The sequence below is a fragment of the Scyliorhinus torazame genome, chromosome 5 (genome assembly GCF_047496885.1).
Source record: "Scyliorhinus torazame isolate Kashiwa2021f chromosome 5, sScyTor2.1, whole genome shotgun sequence".
NCBI lineage: Eukaryota > Metazoa > Chordata > Chondrichthyes > Carcharhiniformes > Scyliorhinidae > Scyliorhinus > Scyliorhinus torazame.
In genome coordinates, this window is record NC_092711.1 from 156,670,774 (window position 1) to 156,691,295 (window position 20,522).

The following is a 20,522-nucleotide window of genomic DNA, read 5'->3' on the forward strand; positions in this document are numbered from 1 at the left end:
TGTTTCAAATCACTAACTTTTAAAAAAATATATATTTTTTCCTTTTCTGAGTTACCAAGCCAGGGCTAAGAGTGTGGGTCAGGGGCGAACCCCTAATCCAGCTCCTCGCCTGTTCCAAAAAACTAATTCAAATTGAATCCAATTCATGGTCCCCACAAGAGAGACATACCAGATCTGAACCAAAGGCTCAATCTACAGACACTTGACCTTAGCCAAAAGGCCGAGAAGCGATACAAATCACTAGCTTTTGGTGGACAGCTCCTTCACTCACACTCACCTGAGGAAGAAGCTGTGCTCCGAAAGCTAGTGATTCAAAACAAACCTGTTGGTCTTTAACCTGGTGTTGTAAGATTTCTTGTCTTGGAGGAGGAGGTTCACTGGAGGGAGAGGTAATGATGACCCTCCCTGCTGAGCAGTCCCTGTCCTTGTCCTAAAGGAGGAGGTTCACTGGAGAGAGAGGTAATGATGACCCTCCCTGCTGAGCAGTCCCTGTCCTTGTCCTGAAGGAGGAGGTTCACTGGAGGGAGAGGTAATGATGACCCTCCCTGCTGAGCAGTCCCTGTCCTTGTCCTGAAGGAGGAGGTTCACTGGAGGGAGAGGTAATGATGACCCTCCCTGCTGAGCAGTCCCTGTCCTTGTCCTGAAGGAGGAGGTTCACTGGAGGGAGAGGTAATGATGACCCTCCCTGCTGAGCAGTCCCTGTTCTTGTCCTGAAGGAGGAGGTTCACTGGAGGGAGAGGTAATGATGACCCTCCCTGCTGAGCAGTCCCTGTCCTTGTCCTGAAGGAGGAGGTTCATTGGAGGGAGAGGTAATGATGACCCTCCCTGCTGAGCAGTCCCTGTCCTTGTCCTAAAGGAGGAGGTTCACTGGAGGGAGAGGTAATGATGACCCTCCCTGCTGAGCAGTCCCTGTCCTTGTCCTGAAGGAGGAGGTTCACTGGAGGGAGAGGTAATGATGACCATCCCTGCTGAGCAGTCCCTGTCCTTGTCCTGAAGGAGGAGGTTCACTGGAGGGAGAGGTAATGATGACCCTCCCTGCTGAGCAGTCCCTGTCCTTGCCCCACCCACAGAGAGGCCAGCAGTGCAGGTTGTGGAAACACCATTTTCTCTGGTACCGAGCTACATCAGGTCATCACGAAATGCAGCAAAAGCTTCAAGTCAGCACCTTTCTTGTCTGTTACTGGACCGACTGCAGCAACGTTCTCAAAGGCAGGTGTGCAGGCGGCACTGCAGACTTTGTGTACATTCTCAAAACTGTTGACACATATTAAAGACAACTATAGAATCCCTGGTCAATATATTTTGGGGGTTGGGGGGGGGGGGGAGATGCAGTATAACGGGTTAACAGATGTCACAATTACTTTATGATAATATAATACTTGTCACAAGTAGGCTTCAATGAAGTTACTGTGAAAAGCCCCTCATCGCCACATTCCGGCGCCTGTTCGGGGCGGCCAGTACGGGAATTGAACCCGCGCTGTTGGCATTGTTCTGCATTCAATCCAGCTATTTAGCCCACTGTGCTAAACCAGCCCCATGACGTGGATGCTGATTTATTAACATGTGTTAGACTCTCAAGGGAGGGTTGAAATCGTGCCGAGGAGTAACATGCCTACTCTGTAACTGGTTTAGATGTAGAACTAATAAACAAGTGTTAAACAGACACCGGAGTAAGTCCATAGCCTAAGAACCAAGTCCCATGTCTAGAGTCCAATCTAATAGGACACATCTCAGAATAGGGATGTTTGGTTTATCATAGAATTTACAGTGTAGAAGGAGGCCATTCGGCCCGTCGAGTCTGCACCGGCTCTTGGAAAGAGCACCCTACCCAAGGTCAACACCCCCACCCTATCCCCATAACCCAGCAACCCCACCCAACACTAAGGGCAATTTTGGACACTAAGGGCAATTTATCATGGCCAATCTACCTAACCTACACATCTTTGGACTGTGGGAGGAAACCGGAGCACCCGGAGGAAACCCACGCACACACGGGGAGAATGTGCAGACTCCACACAGACAGTGACCCAAGCCGGAATTGAACCTGGGACCCTGGAGCTGTGACGCAATTGTGCTATCCACAATGCCGCCGTGCTGCGTTTGTGTTTCCTGTCTGCAAAAACCTATCTGCTCATCGCCTGGGAAAGGAGATTACAAAGGACATCGCTGTAAGGAAAAGGCAGAAATCCAGAACTGGCAATTCTAGTCATCAGAAAACATCCTTTTCCCTCTCAAACCATAAATCATTGTTCCCCCGCACAGTCCCTATTGATTGTAACCCTAATGCATTTCCGCCCATCACACTGCCATGGGCACCTCACTAACAGAGACACAGGAAGGTGCTGGAGGATGGACTGGGAAAGGGGTCTCCACCAATCAGGGCACGAGGGGGAGGGGTTAGGGGGTTATTGAGGCTGATGGAGCCGTGCCCACAGGGTTCAGTATCCATGTCCAAAGCAGGGAGTCACGGGAACAGGGTACAGAGGAACCAAAGAGAAACAATTTGGATCCTGAACATTGTGAACATCCTTTACTCTGGTTGTCTTTGATCCTCAAGTCATTTTGTCTTTCTCACCTTGTTTGTTTCAGTAATTAACATTTATTATAAAAATGTTGAATTTTTTCAGACTTTATGATTAGATTGATGCACTTTAGGGAAAGTGGGTGAGAGGGGTTGACAGGCTCTTTTTAAAAATAAATTTAGAGTACCGAATTATTTTTTATCCAATTAAGGGGCAATTTAGCATAGCCAATCCACCTACCCCGCACATCTTTGGGTGTGGGGGTGAGACCCATGCAGACACGGGGAGAATGTGCAAACTCCACACAGACAGTGACCTGGGGCTGGGATCGAACCCGGGGCCTCAGCGCCATGAGGCAGCAGTGCTAACCACTGTGCCATCGTGCCGTCCCTGACAGACTCTTTTACCAGAAAGTGAGTCCGTCCAAGGTAATTGGCAAAGGAGCCAGAGGGAGAGATGAGATTTTATTTTTGACACAGCGATGTTAAACAATGGGGGAGTCAATCCACCCTTTATCCCCCTTTCCCAAATTCGGGAATGATTCACAGTGATAACCCTTATTGGTGACCGTGGTTAGATTTTATTCCGTATAAACAAGAGCTGACACAAGCTAATGTCTGAGCAGTAATATCAAAGTGCAGCAGCATTCCCATTACACTCTGGGTAGAAGCACCATCTCCAGGTAAATGCTCCCTGCTCTGCCCCAGATGCCATGGTCCCAGTCAGTGGAATGTGTAAAACCTCAACTATTCTCTGTGCTCGGGGAATCCCTTCTTATACTTTATTACATCACAAAGTCTATGGAGACCGATTTAACCCAATCATTGCTGAGCTAACATTTGAAGAGACCAATTACAAAGCCTGTCATTGAACCATCTGTACCCACTCAAGCCACATCAAACTCTCAAACAATTGTCTTCCCCACGCTCCGTCCCCGGTACAGGGAGTCAGCATTCCCATGCCAAGCTGTGAAAACATGGTGGCCTTGACACCCAAGTGTTGTCTAGGATTCCAGGCACTCTTGTTTTCTCTGTCCTCTGGGAGCTGTTTATCTCCCTGTTCCCACACAGCAAGTCGTCTGTTCTCAGATCTGCTCGATTTCTGCTGGAGTTTGGTCCCTTTTACACCTTTCGGATCAATAAAACATTTGGTCAGTGAAGACCCAAACCACAATTTCCCATCATGTCACCTGTCAACCATCCTTACCCAGAACGTAATCACAACAGGAATAAAAACAGGAGAAATGTAACAATCAAATTCAAAATAAATCCAGCCAGTCATAGAATTTAATTTAATGTTCACTAATTAGCAAGAAAACCCGAAGCAGGGAGTCCTCCAGGATTCTTACAGTCCACATCTTAAGGGAGAGGAGTACTCTCTCTCCGATCCCTCACTCAATTTCACTCCGTTGTCTTCCAGTTCTGTTCTGGCTCCGCCTGCGGTAACATCTACTCGATCTTTTCTTCTCCTGAAGGAGCGTCGTGAGTTCTAGGTTACTGGTACAGTGGGACAGATGTTTCAAGGAGCAGATCAAACATGGATGTAAAAGATTCTCCAGCTCTCTCTTTAGCCCCGTCCAACTTGTAGACAGTTCTTACTCAGTATTATTTCTCCCAAGTCCATTACTGGCCCAATCGAATTTTTAAATAAAACAATACATATAGTTACGGGATGTGGGCGTTGCTGGCTCGACCCAGCATATATTGACCATCCCTAGTTGCCTTTGAGAAGGTTCTGGTGAGCTGCCTTCTTGAACCACTGCAGTCCATGTGGTATTGGTACATCCACTATGCTATTAGCGACTGAAGGAACAGCAATACATTTACAGATCAGGTTGGTGTGTGGCTTGGAGAGGAATATCCAAGTGGTGTTGTTCCTGTGTGTCTGCTGTCCTTGTCGCAGATGGTAATGGTCATGGGTTTGGGAGGTACTGCCTGAGGAACCTCGGTGAGTTCCTGCTGTGCATCTTGTAGATGGTACACACACTGCTGCTACTGTGCCTTGGTGGTGGAGGGAGTGAATGTTTGTGGGTGGGGTGCCAATGAAACAAACTGCATTGTCCTGGATGGTGCCGAGCTTCTTTAATTTTGGAGATGCACTCATCCAGGTAACTGGAGAGTGATCCATCACACTCCGGACCTCTAGATAATGGACAGGCTTTCAGGAGTTAGGAGGTGAGTGACTCACAGCAGGATTCCCAGCCTCTGACCCACTCTTGTAGCCAAATAATTATATGGCTAGTCCAGTTCAGTTTCTGGTCAATGGTAACCCCCAAGATGTTGATAGTGGGGTATTTAGCAATGGTAATGCCATTGAATGTCATGGGGAGGTGGTTAGATTCTCTCATGAGGGAGGTGGTCATTGCCTGGCATTTGTGTGGCTCAAAGTTACTTGCAGGACTGCAGAGCTCAGATCAGATACATTGGTTGTTAAATTGTTTAGCTCTGTTTATCGATTGCTGCTTTTGATGTTTGGCATGCAAATAGTCCGGTTTCATTCATAATATCACTCCTGCCTCACTGTGCCAAGGACCCGGATTCAATTCCAGCATTGGGTGACTGTCTGTGTGGAGTTTGCACATTCTCCCCGTGTTTGCATGGGTTTCTTCCATCGCTCTGGAGTCCTCCCACAGTCCAAAGATATACAGGTTAAGTGGGTTTATGGGGATATGGCGGGGGGAATAGACTGAGGTAGCTGCTCTTGGTACGGTTGGTGCAGACTCGATGGGCCGAATGGTCCCCTTCTATATTGTAGAATTCCATTCTATGGAATAAACATCCTTGCAGATTCTTACAGCTTTGTGCTGGGCCATTTCAGAGTCAACCACATTGCTGTGGATCTGGAGTCACATGTAGTCCAGACCAGGAAAGGAGCCAGATTTCCGTCCCGAAAGGGAATTAGTAAACGAGATGGTTTTTTTCACCAACAATGGGCAAGATCATTACACTTTTAGTTCGCGTTTTTAATATATGTATTTTATTCCAAACACAATCAATTATACAAATAAACAACAATCAAATACCATTGGCTTTCAAACAGTTTGTCATTTCCCTTTTTCATCCCTAAACTACCGCAACATCCCTTTCCCAACTGACCCCCACCCCCCCACCCATGGCGACAAACATCCTTAAATAGAGACAGAAAGACCCTCTGTCTTACATAGAACCCTCTTCACCCTCGGAGAACGTACTTATTCTTCTCCAACTGCAGAAATTCTGCCAAATCTCCCAACCATGCCGATATCTTCGGTGGGGCGACCGACCTCCAATCCAGTGAGATTTTCCGCCAGGCAATCAGAGTGGTGAAGACCCCCTTCCCTTCCAGCAGCTCTGGCAGATCTGAAACACCAGAAAGCCCAACCAAAGAGCACGGCATCATCGTCACCCCCACAATTTCGGCAGGGTCTCGTAAATCAATGGCCAGAATCCCCCAACTTCGGGCACACCCAAAACATGTGAACATGATTGACAGGCTCCCTCCTGTACCTCTCACATCTGTCCTCAACCTCAGGGAAGAATCCACCCATATGAGCCAGAGTCACAAATGCAAAAAACATAACATTTACAAAACTTGTATACACGTCAAGACAGAACAGGTCCCACCATTAGTCCTCCCCTAACCCATGCTCCTTGACAAATGTGAGGTTATCCATTTTGGTAGGAATAATAGCAAAAGGGATTATTATTTAAATGATAAAATATTAAAACATGTCGCTGTGCAGAGAGACCTCGGTGTGCCAGTGCATGAGTCGCAGAAAGTTGGTTTACAGGTGCAACAGGTGATTGGGAAGGCAAATGGAGGTTTGTCCTTCATTGCTCGAGGGATGGGGTTTAAGACTAGGGAGGTTATGCTGCAATTGTATAAGGTGTTAGTGAGGCCACACCTGAAGTATTGTGTTCAGTTTTGGTCTCAATGGACAATAGAACATTATGTTGCGCCGACCTGTGAAACCAATCTAAAGCCCATCTACACTATTCCATTATCATCCATATGTTTATCCAATGACCATTTAAATGCCCTTAATATTGGCGAGTTCACAACTGTTGCAGGCAGGGCATTCCACGCCCCTACTCTCTGAGTAAAGAACCTGCCTCTGACATCTGTCCTATATCTATCTCCCCTCAATTTAAAGCTATGTCCACCTTCACCCTCAGCACCTTGCAGGCCTCTCCCAGCATCACTATCTCTGCCTCCAGCAACACGATCTGATCACTGTGATCCAACACTGTCCTTTTCACCTCTCGGATCATTGCACCTCGCGGCTCCAGGCGTTCCTCCACCAGCTCCAAAGTCCCATGAAGAGGGACTACTGCTTCCTCGATCGCTCTGGACCAGTTCTCTTGCATCTCTTTCCGATGCTGCCGAAACACCGTCCAACTCCGTCATACTCTCAATTGCTGCACCACACAGATCCTCCATCTCAAGCCAAGGTTTTACTCGACTTTTGCCGGGTGTTGTAACCTGCTGATATTCCACTTGAGAAGAAACCAACTCCCTCCACTTATTCTGCACTTTTTACAAACAAAGTGCCCATTAATCAGGCAGAAAGGGCCAAAACCCAAGCTTCCAAGCAGGAGCCACGTTGTGTGCGGCCGATAAACTCAGGGCCTCCACTGGAAGTCATTCCAGGACATTTTTGTCATTTAATCTCACCAATCCATGACTTTCCCTTTTGTTCTGTCTGACCCTCCCCCTTTCTCCCCAGCATCAAACCCATCACATTTCTCCCTCTCTTTAGTTCTGAGGTAGAGTTACATTGGACGTGAAACGTTAACTCTGTTTCTCTCTCACAGGTGCTGCCAGACATGCTGCGTTTTTCCAGTTCTTTCTGTATTTATTTTACATCTGTCTGTAGTGGGGAAAAACACTATTTATTATTCAGGATAAAATAAATGTCCCGCATCAGCCTTTGTGGATCATTTCAGTGGAAATGTGCTCTCTCAGGCTCAAAGAGCATCAGCCCACTGGAAGCAAAGTTGTGAGACCGGCCAGTCCAGCAGAAAGAAACCCTCCGACCCTCCCACTTCACCAAGTGTCAGAATGAACATGGTTCAGTCCAGGATGTGATTAACAGCAGCAATCGGATTGTATTGGATTTGTTTATCGTCACGTGTACCGATGTACAGTGAAAAGTATTTTTCTGCGAGCAGTTCAAACAGATCATTTTGTACATGAAAAGAAAATACATAATAGGGCAACACAAGGTACACAATGTAAATACATAGACACCAGCATCAGGTGAAGCATACAGGGTGTAGTATTAATCAGATCAGTCCATAAGAGGGTCATTTAGGAGTCTGGTAACAGTGGGGAAGAAGCCGTTTTTGAATCTGTTCGTGCGTGTTATCAGACTTTTGTATCTCCTGCCCGATGGAAGAAGTTGGAAGAGTGAGTAAGCCGGGTGGGAGGGGCCTTTGATTATGCTGCCTGCTTTCCCCAGGCAGCGGGAGGTGTAGATGGAGTCAATGGATGGGAGGCAGGTTTGTGTGATGGACTGGGCAGTGTTCATGACTCTCTGAAGTTTCTTGCGGTCTTGGGCCGAGTAGTTGCCATACCAGGCTGTGATGCAATCAGATAGGATCTTTTCTATAGGACATCTGTAAAGGTTGGTAAGAGTCAATGTGGATGTGCCGTATTTCCTTAGGTTCCTGAGGAAGTATAGGCGCTGTTGTGCTTACAGCAGAAGGCAACCCCTGTCATCACTCGTGAACTTGCTGGTGCCTCAGCAGGTATGTTGACCGAGTGAATCCCTTCTCACACACTGTGCAGGTGAATGGCCTCTCCCCGGTGTGAATTCGCTGGTGTGTCTGCAGCGTGGCTAAGTGACTGAATCCCTTCCCACAGTCAGAGCAGGTGAACGGCCTCTCCCCAGTGTGAACTCGCTGATGTGCCTGCAGATTGGGTAGCTGAGTGAATTCCTTTCCACAGTCAGAGCAGGTGAACGGCTTCTCCCCAGTGTGAACTCGCTGGTGTACCTGTAGGTGGGATAACCGAGTGAATGCTGTCCCACAGTCAGAGCAGATGAATGGCCTCTCCCCAGAGTGAACTCGCTCGTGTCTCTGCAGATGGGATAACCGAGTGAATCCTGTCCCACAGTCAGAGCAGGTGAACGGCCTCTCCCCAGTGTGAACTCGCTTGTGTCTCCGCAGGTTGCTTATGTCAGTGAATCCCTTTCCGCACTGAGAGCAGGTGAACGGCCTCTCCCCAGTGTGCATGAGCTGGTGCGTCAGCAAATGGGATGAGGTTCGAAACATCTTTGTGCAGTGAGAGCAGCTGAACGGTCTCTCCCCAGTGTGAATTTGTTGGTGGGTCAGCAGTTGGGATGAAGAACTGAACCCCTTCCCACACGTGGAGCAGGTGAATGGCTTCTCCCTGACGTGGACTGGCTGGTGCCTGTGCAGGTTGGATAACAGAGCAAATCCCTTCCCACAAGTGGAGCAGGTGAACGGCCTCTCCCCAGTGTGAATGCGACAATGTTTTTCCAGTACAGATGGGGCACTGAATCCCTTCCCGCAGTCCCCGCATTTCCACCGTTTCTCCATGGTCCAGTCACACTGATGTTTAAAACTTTCTGAAGCAGAAAGAATAGATAAACCTTTATCCTTCTCGATTCAAAGGCCTATGGTATTCAAGTGTTGGTGAATTGAGTGATTGTCAAATCGAGACGTGACGTTTGAGATTTCGGTCTGTAATTCTTCCTCTTCTAACATCCTGTAAAAGGAGTTTATAAAAGACATCACTGTCAGTACTGGATAGAAATTCAAAACAGATATTTCTGGTTTCCATGGAATATTCTTTCCTTTCTCATTCCCCAAAAGCTGTAAATCCCCATCCCACACACTCTCCCTCCATTCTCACTCTGCTGTATCTAATATTCACCCTCCCAATTCTCCCGAAGGAGCTGATTCAGGCTGATTGACAGATCCCTGTTCACTGCTTCCTGTTCTGGACACAGAGAGATGAAAATCTTTGTGCAGGCTGCCAGCCTAATGGAAATATGTAACAGGATTAAAATTGTGTTTAATGTACAGGATTGTTTCAGTTGGTTAAGATACAGGGGGGTTGTGATTGATCACGAACTTGAAGCCAGTGAGGGTCCTCAAGCAGAGATGATCAATAATTTCTAACTGAAATTGGATGGATGCTGCAGGGTTACAGCATGCAACCCACTCCAGACTGACAGAATTGGTCGACATCAACTCGAGTTGTCCAATGGGCTCCTTCTGTGCCATAATGACGCTATGATTGGAAATCTGTTGGGTGAAAATATTCACGAATAGACCTTTCTGGTGAGCAAGAGAAGCAATTTATTGTTACAGAGCTCTGGGAGAAGAGTCCCAGACCCCGCAGTCTCTGGAAACATCTTCTTGTTCAAGCCAGGGCTTACGCTGGTTTAATATAGTTTCAAAAAGCGGAATTAGTGTGTAGCCAATCAATTCCCCTATTAACACATTCAGATCACATTTCTCCAATCAATTCCTTACACATTAGGTTACATTGTTCCAATTAGCTCTTTACATTCGTGATTACATATTGGTCATGGTGTCTCAGGTAGTGATGCATAAAGAGGGCCTCTTCCTCTTTTGGTCACTATTTTGAGTTTGGTCACTCGCTCCTGTGGTTGTGGAGCAATGGGTCAGTTACAAATACAGGATGCACCTGGTCAGGGGACACTTATTTTCCTCAAAGTTTGTATTCAGCAGAATTCAGTGTTCATACATTCGAAGGTGACAGGGTGCGTATTTTACAGCCTTTGGGGCATGCGGCTTCAGATGTTCCATATCTACACCTTACCTGTAGCTCATCGACTACCCTTCACCTGAAGTCCTCCACATATCACTCGACATTTCTGTTGCCTTTGTCGTTGCCAGGTGCACATATCGGCGTCTGTCGCTGCACTAGCAACAGGCATCATCTGAGCCACCATGACTTTACAGCAAGTATTAAAACATCCAATAACTAAACAACATATTACAAGGATTATGACTCGCCCATGTGTCAGGTATGATCCCCAGGATCCTTCCAGTAACCAATCTAACCATCCATTCCCCGGTGATTCATATAACTTCTTAACCTCCTGGCGGATATGATCCGCAAGGTTAGTGATGTGCTCTGAGCTGTCAGGAATATCGGTACAACACTCGGAGCCAATCATGGTACAAGTCCCACCCTCACTCAGCAGGAGTAATCTAGGGCCATTCGGTTTTGCAGGGTCACTGTCCTTATTGCTACCATATCGGTGCTTATATCGATCAGTGTCTCGGTAGTATCGTTTGCCACTTCTTCCAGAATTTTAGCGACTTTTCGTAGTTCTTTTATGGCGAAGGCCACTCCTATGGGGGGGGTGGGGAGAGAGAAAGTAAAATTCCAAAGTATCGCTGTGTCTCTGTTATCTCTCTTTTTGTAATGTCTGGGTTCTCTCTCAGGGTCCCTATGTGGTGTACATAAGGAACAACATATCCTAAGTAGCAAGATCCTGTCCACTTACTAGGGAGCCATGGGCAAGCTTTGTGTCCACAAATAAAGTAAGTACAATTGTATGCTGTGTATCGCATCGGATTAGTTCCCATTGTCACTACCCAGGTCCACTCTCTTGCCCTGGGTATGTGTTATTGGGCAACCCTTTCAGCTATGCATATCCCTTGGCGATGCCATATGTCAATCAGCATGTGCTGTGTCCCACACTAATCTCCGCGGGTCGTCCCGTTGGGGTTCTTTGCAGACACAACACATCATTAGTCCACCTTATTCGCCTCATATCAGTGATTGCGAACCATGGTGGAGCTTGGGTGAAATTATACCGGGGTTGGTAAAACCCGGTGAACACCACTGAGAGATGGAACCCTGCTTTCTTCCATTGTTCTAGATGTATGGCGTACATATCTATCCCCGAGACATCTTTCGTCGATTTCCCCCGCGTCGCATTCTGCTTAATTATTCACGCTGCCGCCTCCGTTATATTAAAGAGCACTGATCTCAGGGGTATTCCCCCTTTTGCATGGATTGGCACATGGGCACACACCCAACAGCTAGAGACATCTATGCCTTTCGCATATGCACATGACATGTACAAGTAGGTATTTACATGCAAGTCCCGTTAATTCTGCGTTGGGAGTCTACTCCCGGCTACTACCATCAAACATATTATCATTATTACAGCAAACGTCATGAGTCTTCTGCAGTTTTTGGAATTTTGGTTGTGTGGAGTTCCCTGATTTGAACATAAATGCATATTTTTACTCGGTATACTTTTAATTGTGTCCAATGTTTCTATCGTCCCATACCCTTTATGTCCACACATACACAGGTATCCCCACTGATCAGGACTTGGTGTGGTCCCGTCCATCTGGGGGTGATCCCAGGCTTTACAGGTAGCACCTTTACCATCACCTTCGTCCCTGGTGTCGGGACATCAGGGAATGTGGTCCAGAAAAAGTTCCAGATTTCTATCCTTCGTCTCCTGCCCAGTCCACACTTGCCTTTAACTGACTACTGAACTCTAATATGTATCTACGCGTCCTGTCCCTTAATCAGACTATTTCTTCTCCCCCTGTTATTATCCCCTGTGCAGTTGCATAGCTCGTCCCGTCATCACCTCATAGGGTGATAATCCAGTTGTTCGGTTTGGGCTCGCTCTTAACTTCATTCGGACAGTGGGCAGCACATCTATCCTTGCTGCTGTTTCTCCCCTAGTGCCTTTGTCAGGTCAGTTTTTAGAGTCCTATTCATCCGCTCTACCATTCCTGAGCTTTGGGGATGGTAAGGGATGTGGAATTTTTGTTTGATCCTCATCCACTCACATGTTTTCTTCATTACTCTTCCAGTAAAGTGCATTCCTTGGTCCAAATCTAGTTGCAAGGGTACCCCCCTAGCGAGGAATCACGTCCTCAGCTAATATTCGTGCCACGGTTATGGCCGTGCAGTCGCGGGTTGAGAATGCCTCCACCCATCTGGTAAGTTGGTCAATTATTACTAGGCAGTATCGTTTCCCCGGCTCGGGGGTTGTAATCTGGTAGAATCAATTTGGTCTTGGCTGATGTGCCACCCAGATCTTTACGGGGCGCCCCGGGTTGTACTGCGCACATGGGATGCATCTCTGACAGTGCTTAGCTATATCTCTCCCCATTCCTGGCCACCACCATTCCTTTCCGATTAAGTGTATCATGGTCTCTCTTCCTGAGTGGTCCATTCCATGGTGTAATTCAAGGAGGGTCTGCCTGATGCAGGCAGGATCAATTACTTTTCCATCCTTCCTCCAGATCCCTTCCTTATCTGGCTTCCCCCCTATTTTTATCCCTTTCCTCCTTTTCTTCCCTTGATATATCTTTGTGTAATTGTGCAAGACTGATGTTTTCCACCTGGGCACTTATGATGGGAATATCGTGTTCCAGGGCAATTTGGGCCGCCTTGTCTGCTGCTTCATTACCTTTTTGTTGGGGTGTCTCTACCTTCTTGTGGGCCTTAATGTTAATCACTGCTACCTGTCTCAGTAACCTTGTGGCTTCCAATAAGGCTTCTATACGCTGTTGCTGTTTTATCCTATCACCTCCAGAAGTGACAAAGCCCCTCCTATGCCGTCATATAGTTGTGCACAACCCCAAAGGCATACCTACTATCTGTGTATACGTTCACCGTCTTCCCTTTGGACATGATCAGGGCCTGAGTGAAAGCCACCAATTCAGCCACCCCTCTGACAGTGCTTCTTCCAGCCTTCCCAAGAGGACTGTTCTTAATTTGTCATCTTCTACTGCCCATCCAGTTCGTGGGGACCGTTGACATATTTTCTAGATCCATCTACATCCAGGTGAGTTCTGGGGTTTCTAGAGGGTCTTCTTCCACTATCGTTCCACTTACCTCCTCATCTATCTTGAGTATACATGGGACTCTCCTGTGTATATGATTCAATCTGCAGGGTTTCCCCGGTGTCCTTTATGATGACCACTGATCTATCATTGGGAATGAAGTAAGAAGTCTTACAACACCAAGTTAAAGTCCAACAGGTTTGTTTCGAATCACTAGCTTTCGGAGCACAGCTCCTTCCTCAGGTGAAGGAACTGAACTTTCCTCAGCTGAAGGTGAAGTTTCACCTGAGGAAGAAGCTGTGCTCCGAAAGCTAGTTGGACTTTAACCAGGGGTTGTAAGATTTCTTACTGTGCCCACCCCAGTCCAACACCGGCATCTCCACATCATTAGGAATTAAGACCGTTTCCCAGTGGGCCTGTCGTAGGTTTGAGACTGATCTGAGCTTACTGTTGTTCAACATTTCTACAATGGTATGCCTGGTGTGTAAGATGATATCGCCGCTCATTACTGTAGGTTCGCTGACCCTGACCGCCCATGCTGCGCAGTCCAGAGCTGCCACGCAGCGAAACAAGCCCGCCAGTGTGGGCGGCTGTCTTGTTGAGTAATATGCCACTGGTCTTCGCCTGTCCCCGTGGACTTCGGTCACTACTGCGGCATGGAACTCACCTTCGTTCGTGCAATGTATGTGGATCGGCTTTCTCAGGTCTGGTGGACCGAGGCCGGGGGCAGAAGTCAATGCTTGTTTTAACTTCCCGTGTGCTTCTTCCTGTTCCAGTCCCCAGTCTATGGAGCAGACAGATTCCTATTGGCTGATTGCGGCAGGGCTCCACTGTGACGTCACAATACGGAAGTGACATAACGAGCCTGAGTTATTCCTATTGGCTGAGTGATCTACTGTGACGTCTAAAGTACAGTAGTGACATCATGAGCTTCAGAGTGATTTCTATTCAGAGTGATTCACACAGGACTGCATTGTGACGTCACAGGAATGGAGGGGCGTTCGCAGTCAGTTTGGGACAAATTGCTGCAGATTGGAAATGAGCTCAGTGCGTCCGGCGGTGAAAGCCACGCCCACCATCACGTGGGGTCCGAATCCACCCCCTATTGGCTACAAGAACAATGGAAACCTGGGGAGGACCGGAAATACGCTGGGTCTGCAGCAAATCAGGGTCCGGTCTTTGTGTTAATGGCTGCACGGAGCTTCCTCCACTGGTCTGCCCAGCAAAGCTGCTGCTCCTCTGTCTGAGTGAATATCGAGCTTCACACAGACTGAAACTTCCTCCTGTCTCCAACATCTGGGAGTAAAACACTTTCTTTTCTCCCCCTTTCCATTTCTTTTCAAATTCTGACCTTCAATTGATTTTAAAAAAATTTTTAAAGTACCCAGTTTTTTCTTCATTCCAATTAAGGGGCAATTTGGCATGGCCAATTCACCTACCCTGCACATCTTTGGGTTGTGGGGGTGAGACCCACGCAGACATGGGGAGAATGTGCAAACCCCACACAGATAGTGACCTGAGGCCAGGATCGAACCTGGGACCTCAGCGCAGTGAGGCAGCAATGCGAACCACTGTCACCCCTAACCTTCAATTGTTGACTTATTTAATTGTTGACTTATTTAAATCCCCAGGCCTCCATGGGATTGAAGAGGATCTGACAAATTTCAAATCTTCTCTGGTCACAGGAGTGGAGCTAGAGGACAGGAGGACAGATAATGTGGTTCCATTATTCAGGAAGAGAAGTAAGAAAATACCAGGAAATTACAGACCAGTGAGTCTAACTTCAGTGTGTGGAGATGCCGGTGTTGGACTGGGGTGAGCACAGTAAGAAGTCTTACAACACCAGGTTAAAGTCCAATAAGTTTGTTTTTGAATCACTAGTTTTTTGGAGCACTGCTCCTTCCTCCGGTAAATGAAGAGGTAGGTTCCAGAAACATATATTTAGACAAAGTCAAAGATGCAATACGATGCTTTGAATACGAGTCTTTGCAAGTAATTAAGTCTGCAGGTCTAGACGGAGAAACTGGGGAGAGGGAGAATCACAGATTAAAGAGGTGTAAATTGTCTCGAGCCAGGACAGTTGGTAGGATTTGGATTTTGGTCTAACATCAGTAGTCGGTAAACTTTTGGAAAAAACCCTGTGGGGCAGAATTGATCAAGGATAGTCAACATGGTTTTGTCAGGGGGAGATCGGGTCTTTCAAATTTGATCTGAATTTTTTGAGGAGGTGACTAGGTGATGAAGGCTGTACAGTTAATGTAGTTTAAGTGGACTTCTGTGGGCTTTTGATAAAGTCTGACACGGAAGACTAGTCAGGAAGATAAAAGCCCTGGGGATACAGGGCAATTTGTCAAATTGAATCCAAAATTGGCTTTGTGGCAGGAGGCAGAGGGTGATGGTCGTAGGTTGTCTTTGTCACTGGAAGTCTGTGTCCAGTGATATTCCGATGGGATCAGTACTGGGTCCCTTGTTGTTTGTAGTGTACATTAATGATCAGTTGTGAATGTTGAAGTAAGTAATAAAAGGCCACTACCTTGAGTAAGACTCTTGACCGATCCACTCACGGTGTATTTAATCTTTTCAGTATAAAAATCCATTAGATCCCCACACCATGCTGGGGCACTTGGTGGGGTTGGAGACCTCCACCCGAGCAGGACTCGCCTCTGGCCAATCAACAAGGGGAAGGCAAGGACATCTGCCTCCGCTCCCCCGTCTGCAGCCCCAGCGAGTCCGACACCCCAAGTAAGGCAACCAAAGGACAGGGCTCCAGTTCGATATTGATAATCGCCGACATGGTATTGAAGAAGAAGATCTGAAAGCTCACTAGTTTGGGACAGGACCAGGACATGTGTGTGTGTGGTTGGCCGGCCGGACCTCTGGAACACCGCTCACACCTATTGTCCACATCTGGGGAAAAACTGCTCATCCTCTCCTTGGTTAGGTGTCCCCTAAACACTGCCTTGAGCTGGACCAAGCCCAGTCTCGCACTCGAGGACGTGGAGTTCACCCTCCCAAGGACTTCACTCCACACCCCATCATCTCCTACAGGCCCCACATCCTCATCTCACTTCACTTTCACTCCATCCACTGAGCTTCCTTCCTCTGAAAGGATCCGCCCATAGATTCCAGATGTGTTACCCTCCTCCGATCCCGCAAGTGAAAGGGTCCTTTCCATTAGAGATGCTGGCAGAGCTTGCCCTTGTTTCTCAAAGAACTTCCCAACTTGTTTCTCAAACTCCGAGGCCAGTGCCCCCACCAGCATATCCACCGTGATAGGAACGGCTGCACCCACTGGAGTCAATTCCACCAACCTCCCTCCTGGTGAACCACACGGACCCACCAAATCCGTCGAAGGGTTTCCTCTCGTAACTTTCTTCCCACCAGACCTTTTTGAAATTTTCAGCATGATTTTGTCGACGGGTTCACTGAACCTTTAGCTTGACCCAAGTTTGTCCACTCAAATTCCCCGGGAACTGGGCAAAAAGGACAAAAAAAAAATCCATCCTGGCGGTGCCGCCTAGTGTGTGACCTTCTCCAACATACAGCCAACGGGGATCTGATAGGAAGCAGTGAGCGTGAATCTGTCAATCAGCCTGAATCAGCACCTTCAGGAGAATTGGGAGGGTGAATATTAGATACAGCAGAGTGAGAATGGAGGGAGTGTGTGGGATGGAGATTTACAGCTTGTGGGGAATGAGAGAGGAAAGAATGTTCCACAGAAACTAGAATTGTCTGTTCTGAATTTCTATCCTGTACTGACAGTGATGTCTTTTGTAAACTCCTTGTCCAGTATATTTGACAGTGAGGATTTATAGAAAGAAATCTCAAACCAAATGTCACATCAAGATCTGACCGAGTCACTCGGTTCATTAGGTCCTGAATATCATCGGCCTTTGAATCTGGAAAGAGAAATGTTTCCCTGATTTGTCAGCTTCAAATGATTTTAACCATCAGCGTGACTGGAAAAGCACCGAGACACACACACCCGAGTGAGAGTGTTCCAGAGCACTGACTGTGGAAAGAGCTTTAACCAGTTACACAGCCTGAAAAAACATCACACCATTCACAGCGGGGAGAGACCGTACACGTGTTCTGTTTCAACTGATTGTCCGACCTGGAGAGACACGAGGAGACCCAAAACATGGAGAAACCGTGGAAATGTGGGGACTGTGGGAAGGGATTCAGGGCCCCATCAAAGCTCGAAGCTCATAGACGCATTCACAGTGGGGAGAGGCCATTCACCTGCTCTCAGTGTGGAAAGGGATTCATTCAGTTATCCAACCTGCAGAGACATCAGCGGGTTAACACTGGGGAGAAACCGTTTACCTGTTCTCAGTTTGGGAAAAGATTCACTCGGTTATCCAGCCTGAAGTCACACCAGCGAGTTCACACAGGCGAGACACCGCTCACCTGCTCTGTGTGGGAAGAGATTCACTCACTTATCCAGCATGCGGAAACATCAGCGAGTTCACACTGGGGAGAGGCCATTCACCTGCTCTGACTGTGGAAAGGAATTCTCTCGACTATCCCACCTGCAAACACACCAGCAAATTCACACTGGGGAAAAGCCATTTAGTTGCTCTCAATGTGGGAAACGATTCAATGATTCATCCGCCCTGCGGAAACATCAGTGAGTTCACACTGGGGAGAGGCTGTTCACCTGCTCTGTGTGTGGGCGGGGATTCACTCAGTTATCCATCCTGCAGACACACCAGCAAGTACACACTGGGGAGAGGCCATTCACCTGCTCTGACTATGGGCAGAAATTCGGTTATCCAGCCTGCAGAGACACCAGCGAGTTCACACTGGGGAGAAGCTATTCACCTGCTCTGACTGTGGGAAGGGATTTACTCAGTTATCCACACTGCGAGTACACCAGCGAGTTCACACTGGAGAGAGGCCCTTCACCTGCTCAGTGTGTGGGAAAGGATTCAGCCAGTCATCAGACCTGCTGAGACACCAGCGAGTTCACAAGTGATGACAGGGGTTGGATTCTGCTGTTATTGCTGCTGTTAATCACACCCAGGACTGAACCATGTTGATTCTGACACATGGTGCAGTGGGAGGGTTTCTTTCTGCTGGATTGGCCATGACTTTGCTTCCAGTGGGCTGATGATCATTGAGCCTGGGAGAGCACATTTCCACTGAAATAATCCACAAAAGCTGATGGAAGGACATTTATTTTATCATGCAAAGTAAATAATGTTTTTCCTACCACTACAGGCAGATCTAATATAAATACATTTGTCTCTTTGGGAAGGATGCATCATCAATGTGTGCACACTCTCCCCGTGTCTGCGTGGGTTTCCTCCGGGTGCTCCGGTTTCCTCCCACAAGTCCCGAAAGGCATACTGTTAGGTAATTTGGACATTCTGAATTTTCCCTCCGTGTACCTGAACAGGCGCTGGAGTGTGGCGACTGGGGGATTTTCACAATAACTTCATTGCAGTGTTAATGTAAGCCTACATGTGACAATAATAAAGATTATTATTATACCGTCTGCCTCTGTTATCCTTTACCTGGAATATTTCCCTCGTGGCTGCCTTCTTTCTCAGCTGGTGAACCAGCAGGCGGCTAGCCCTCTCCGTGCTCATAAAAGGTCCCCCGTGTCTGGCGGAGTTGGTCACTGCCTTCCTGGTGGATAGCAGGTGAAAGTTCGTTTGCAGCTTCTTCCTCTACAGCAGAAGCTCTATGGCCAGGACCTCGGAGTATCGTCTGTCAACCTCCAGAATGAGCCAAGGACGATCCTACACCTGGTATCCTCCTGCACCACAGGAAACACCGCACCCCCACCCCCCATTTTTCTGGAGCTTCTGCTCGAGGGCTCACCCCCGGTCGAGAAAGTGGAGGTTTGATGACTTCCTGATAAGAGGTACTTCATTTACTACACATTTTAAGGAAGAGTTTGAGTTCTTCCTTTTCTTTAACTTGGCCCCTGGTATTTCCCCCTCCAGACGTGTGAAGTTCATGACGGGGTGGGATGATCATTTCTCACACTGCTAATAAAAGGTGCAGGTGCTGGAGAACCAGCGGCTTCTGGAGGTTTGTTTGGCGAAGGCCGAGGAGAATTATAAGATTATCCCTAGTAAGCTCTGCTGAGGATGTTAATGCAGCAGACTCCCTATTTACTCAGCAGGATGCGAAAAGGAGTTTGGGAATAAACTGAGCAAATACAAAGGCTGACTTTGGAGCGGATTTCTCTTTGTGGCTTGCTGGAGGGAAAAGGGTCACAAAGACATACATACATAGAATTTACAGTGCAGAAGGAGGCCATTCGGCCCATCGAGACTGCACCGGCTCTTGGAAAGATCACCCTTCCCAAGGTCAACACCTCCACCCGATCCCCATAACCCAGTAACCCCACCCAACACTAAGGGCAATTTTGGACACTAAGGGCAATTTGTCATGGGTGGCCAATTGACCTAACCTGCACATCTTTGGACTGTGGGAGGAAACCAAAACACCCGGAGGAAACCCACGCAGACACGGGGAGGATGTGCAGACTCCGCACAGTGACCCAAACCGGAATCGAACTTGGGACCCTGGAGCTATGACGCAATTGTGCTATCCACAATGCTACCGTGCTGCCCCTAGGACGGAGGAAATAAACAGGAATTTCGGGAATTCTATGCAGGATTATACAAGTCTGAGCAGTCTGGTGATGTGTTGGCGGGTGTGGAGCATTATTTCTGTTTCTTGTGACCATCCTTTTAGCCAAACAAATAAATGTGTCAAGCTTAGGGAGCAAAGGAGTCAATGTCTTTCAGAGAGAGAGACCTGGGCCAAGCTTTGCAGAGTCTGCACCCTCCCTGGATTCACTTCCTTTCCCTTCAGTTGCTGCAAGTTACCAAATGAAGGTCAGAATGAGAAAATAAATGGAAAGGAGGAGAAAATAAAGTGTCTTACTCACAGATGTTGGAAACAGCAGGAACTTGTGAAGTTCAATCCATCAGTCACACAAAGCCCGCGCTGATTAGCTGGAGGACCAGAGTCCTTCCGGTCCTCCAATTCTTTCCATTGGTCAATAACTCAGGATGCGTGCTATTCTTTGCACATGCGCAGTTTCCCCTCTCCTTTGGACATGCGCAGCCGTGGACGGGGGGGGGGGGGAGATCACCGATTGGCTCCCCGCTCTGGCCGGAGCTGGGGTTTTTTCTCCCTTGTTCAGTGGGGGGCGAAACAACGGGTGGGGACGGGG

The 20,522-nt window shown here is 47.8% G+C and overlaps 1 protein-coding gene and 2 long non-coding RNA genes across 3 annotated transcripts in view; 1 reads left to right on the forward strand and 2 right to left on the reverse strand.

Moving 5' to 3' along the window:
- The window catches only part of LOC140417993 (uncharacterized), a 92,051-nt gene that overhangs the window by 34,556 nt on the left and 36,973 nt on the right, over nt 1-20,522 (reverse strand). Inside the window, exons 3-5 of the mRNA XM_072501423.1 lie at nt 9,704-9,808; nt 8,226-9,133; nt 1,166-1,254 (exon numbers count right to left, since the gene is read on the reverse strand). Coding sequence (XP_072357524.1) covers nt 1,166-1,254; nt 8,226-9,133; nt 9,704-9,808 — 1,102 coding nt within the window. The remainder of the gene's footprint in view (nt 1-1,165; nt 1,255-8,225; nt 9,134-9,703; nt 9,809-20,522) is intronic.
- LOC140420248 (uncharacterized) lies at nt 14,506-18,824 on the forward strand. The gene is made up of 2 exons (XR_011946237.1): nt 14,506-15,139; nt 17,115-18,824. It is a non-coding gene; the product is annotated as an uncharacterized lncRNA (long non-coding RNA).
- On the reverse strand, nt 18,489-20,486 carry LOC140420254 (uncharacterized). Its single transcript, XR_011946244.1, has 2 exons — nt 20,235-20,486; nt 18,489-18,786 (listed from the first exon to the last, which is right to left on the reverse strand). It is a non-coding gene; the product is annotated as an uncharacterized lncRNA (long non-coding RNA).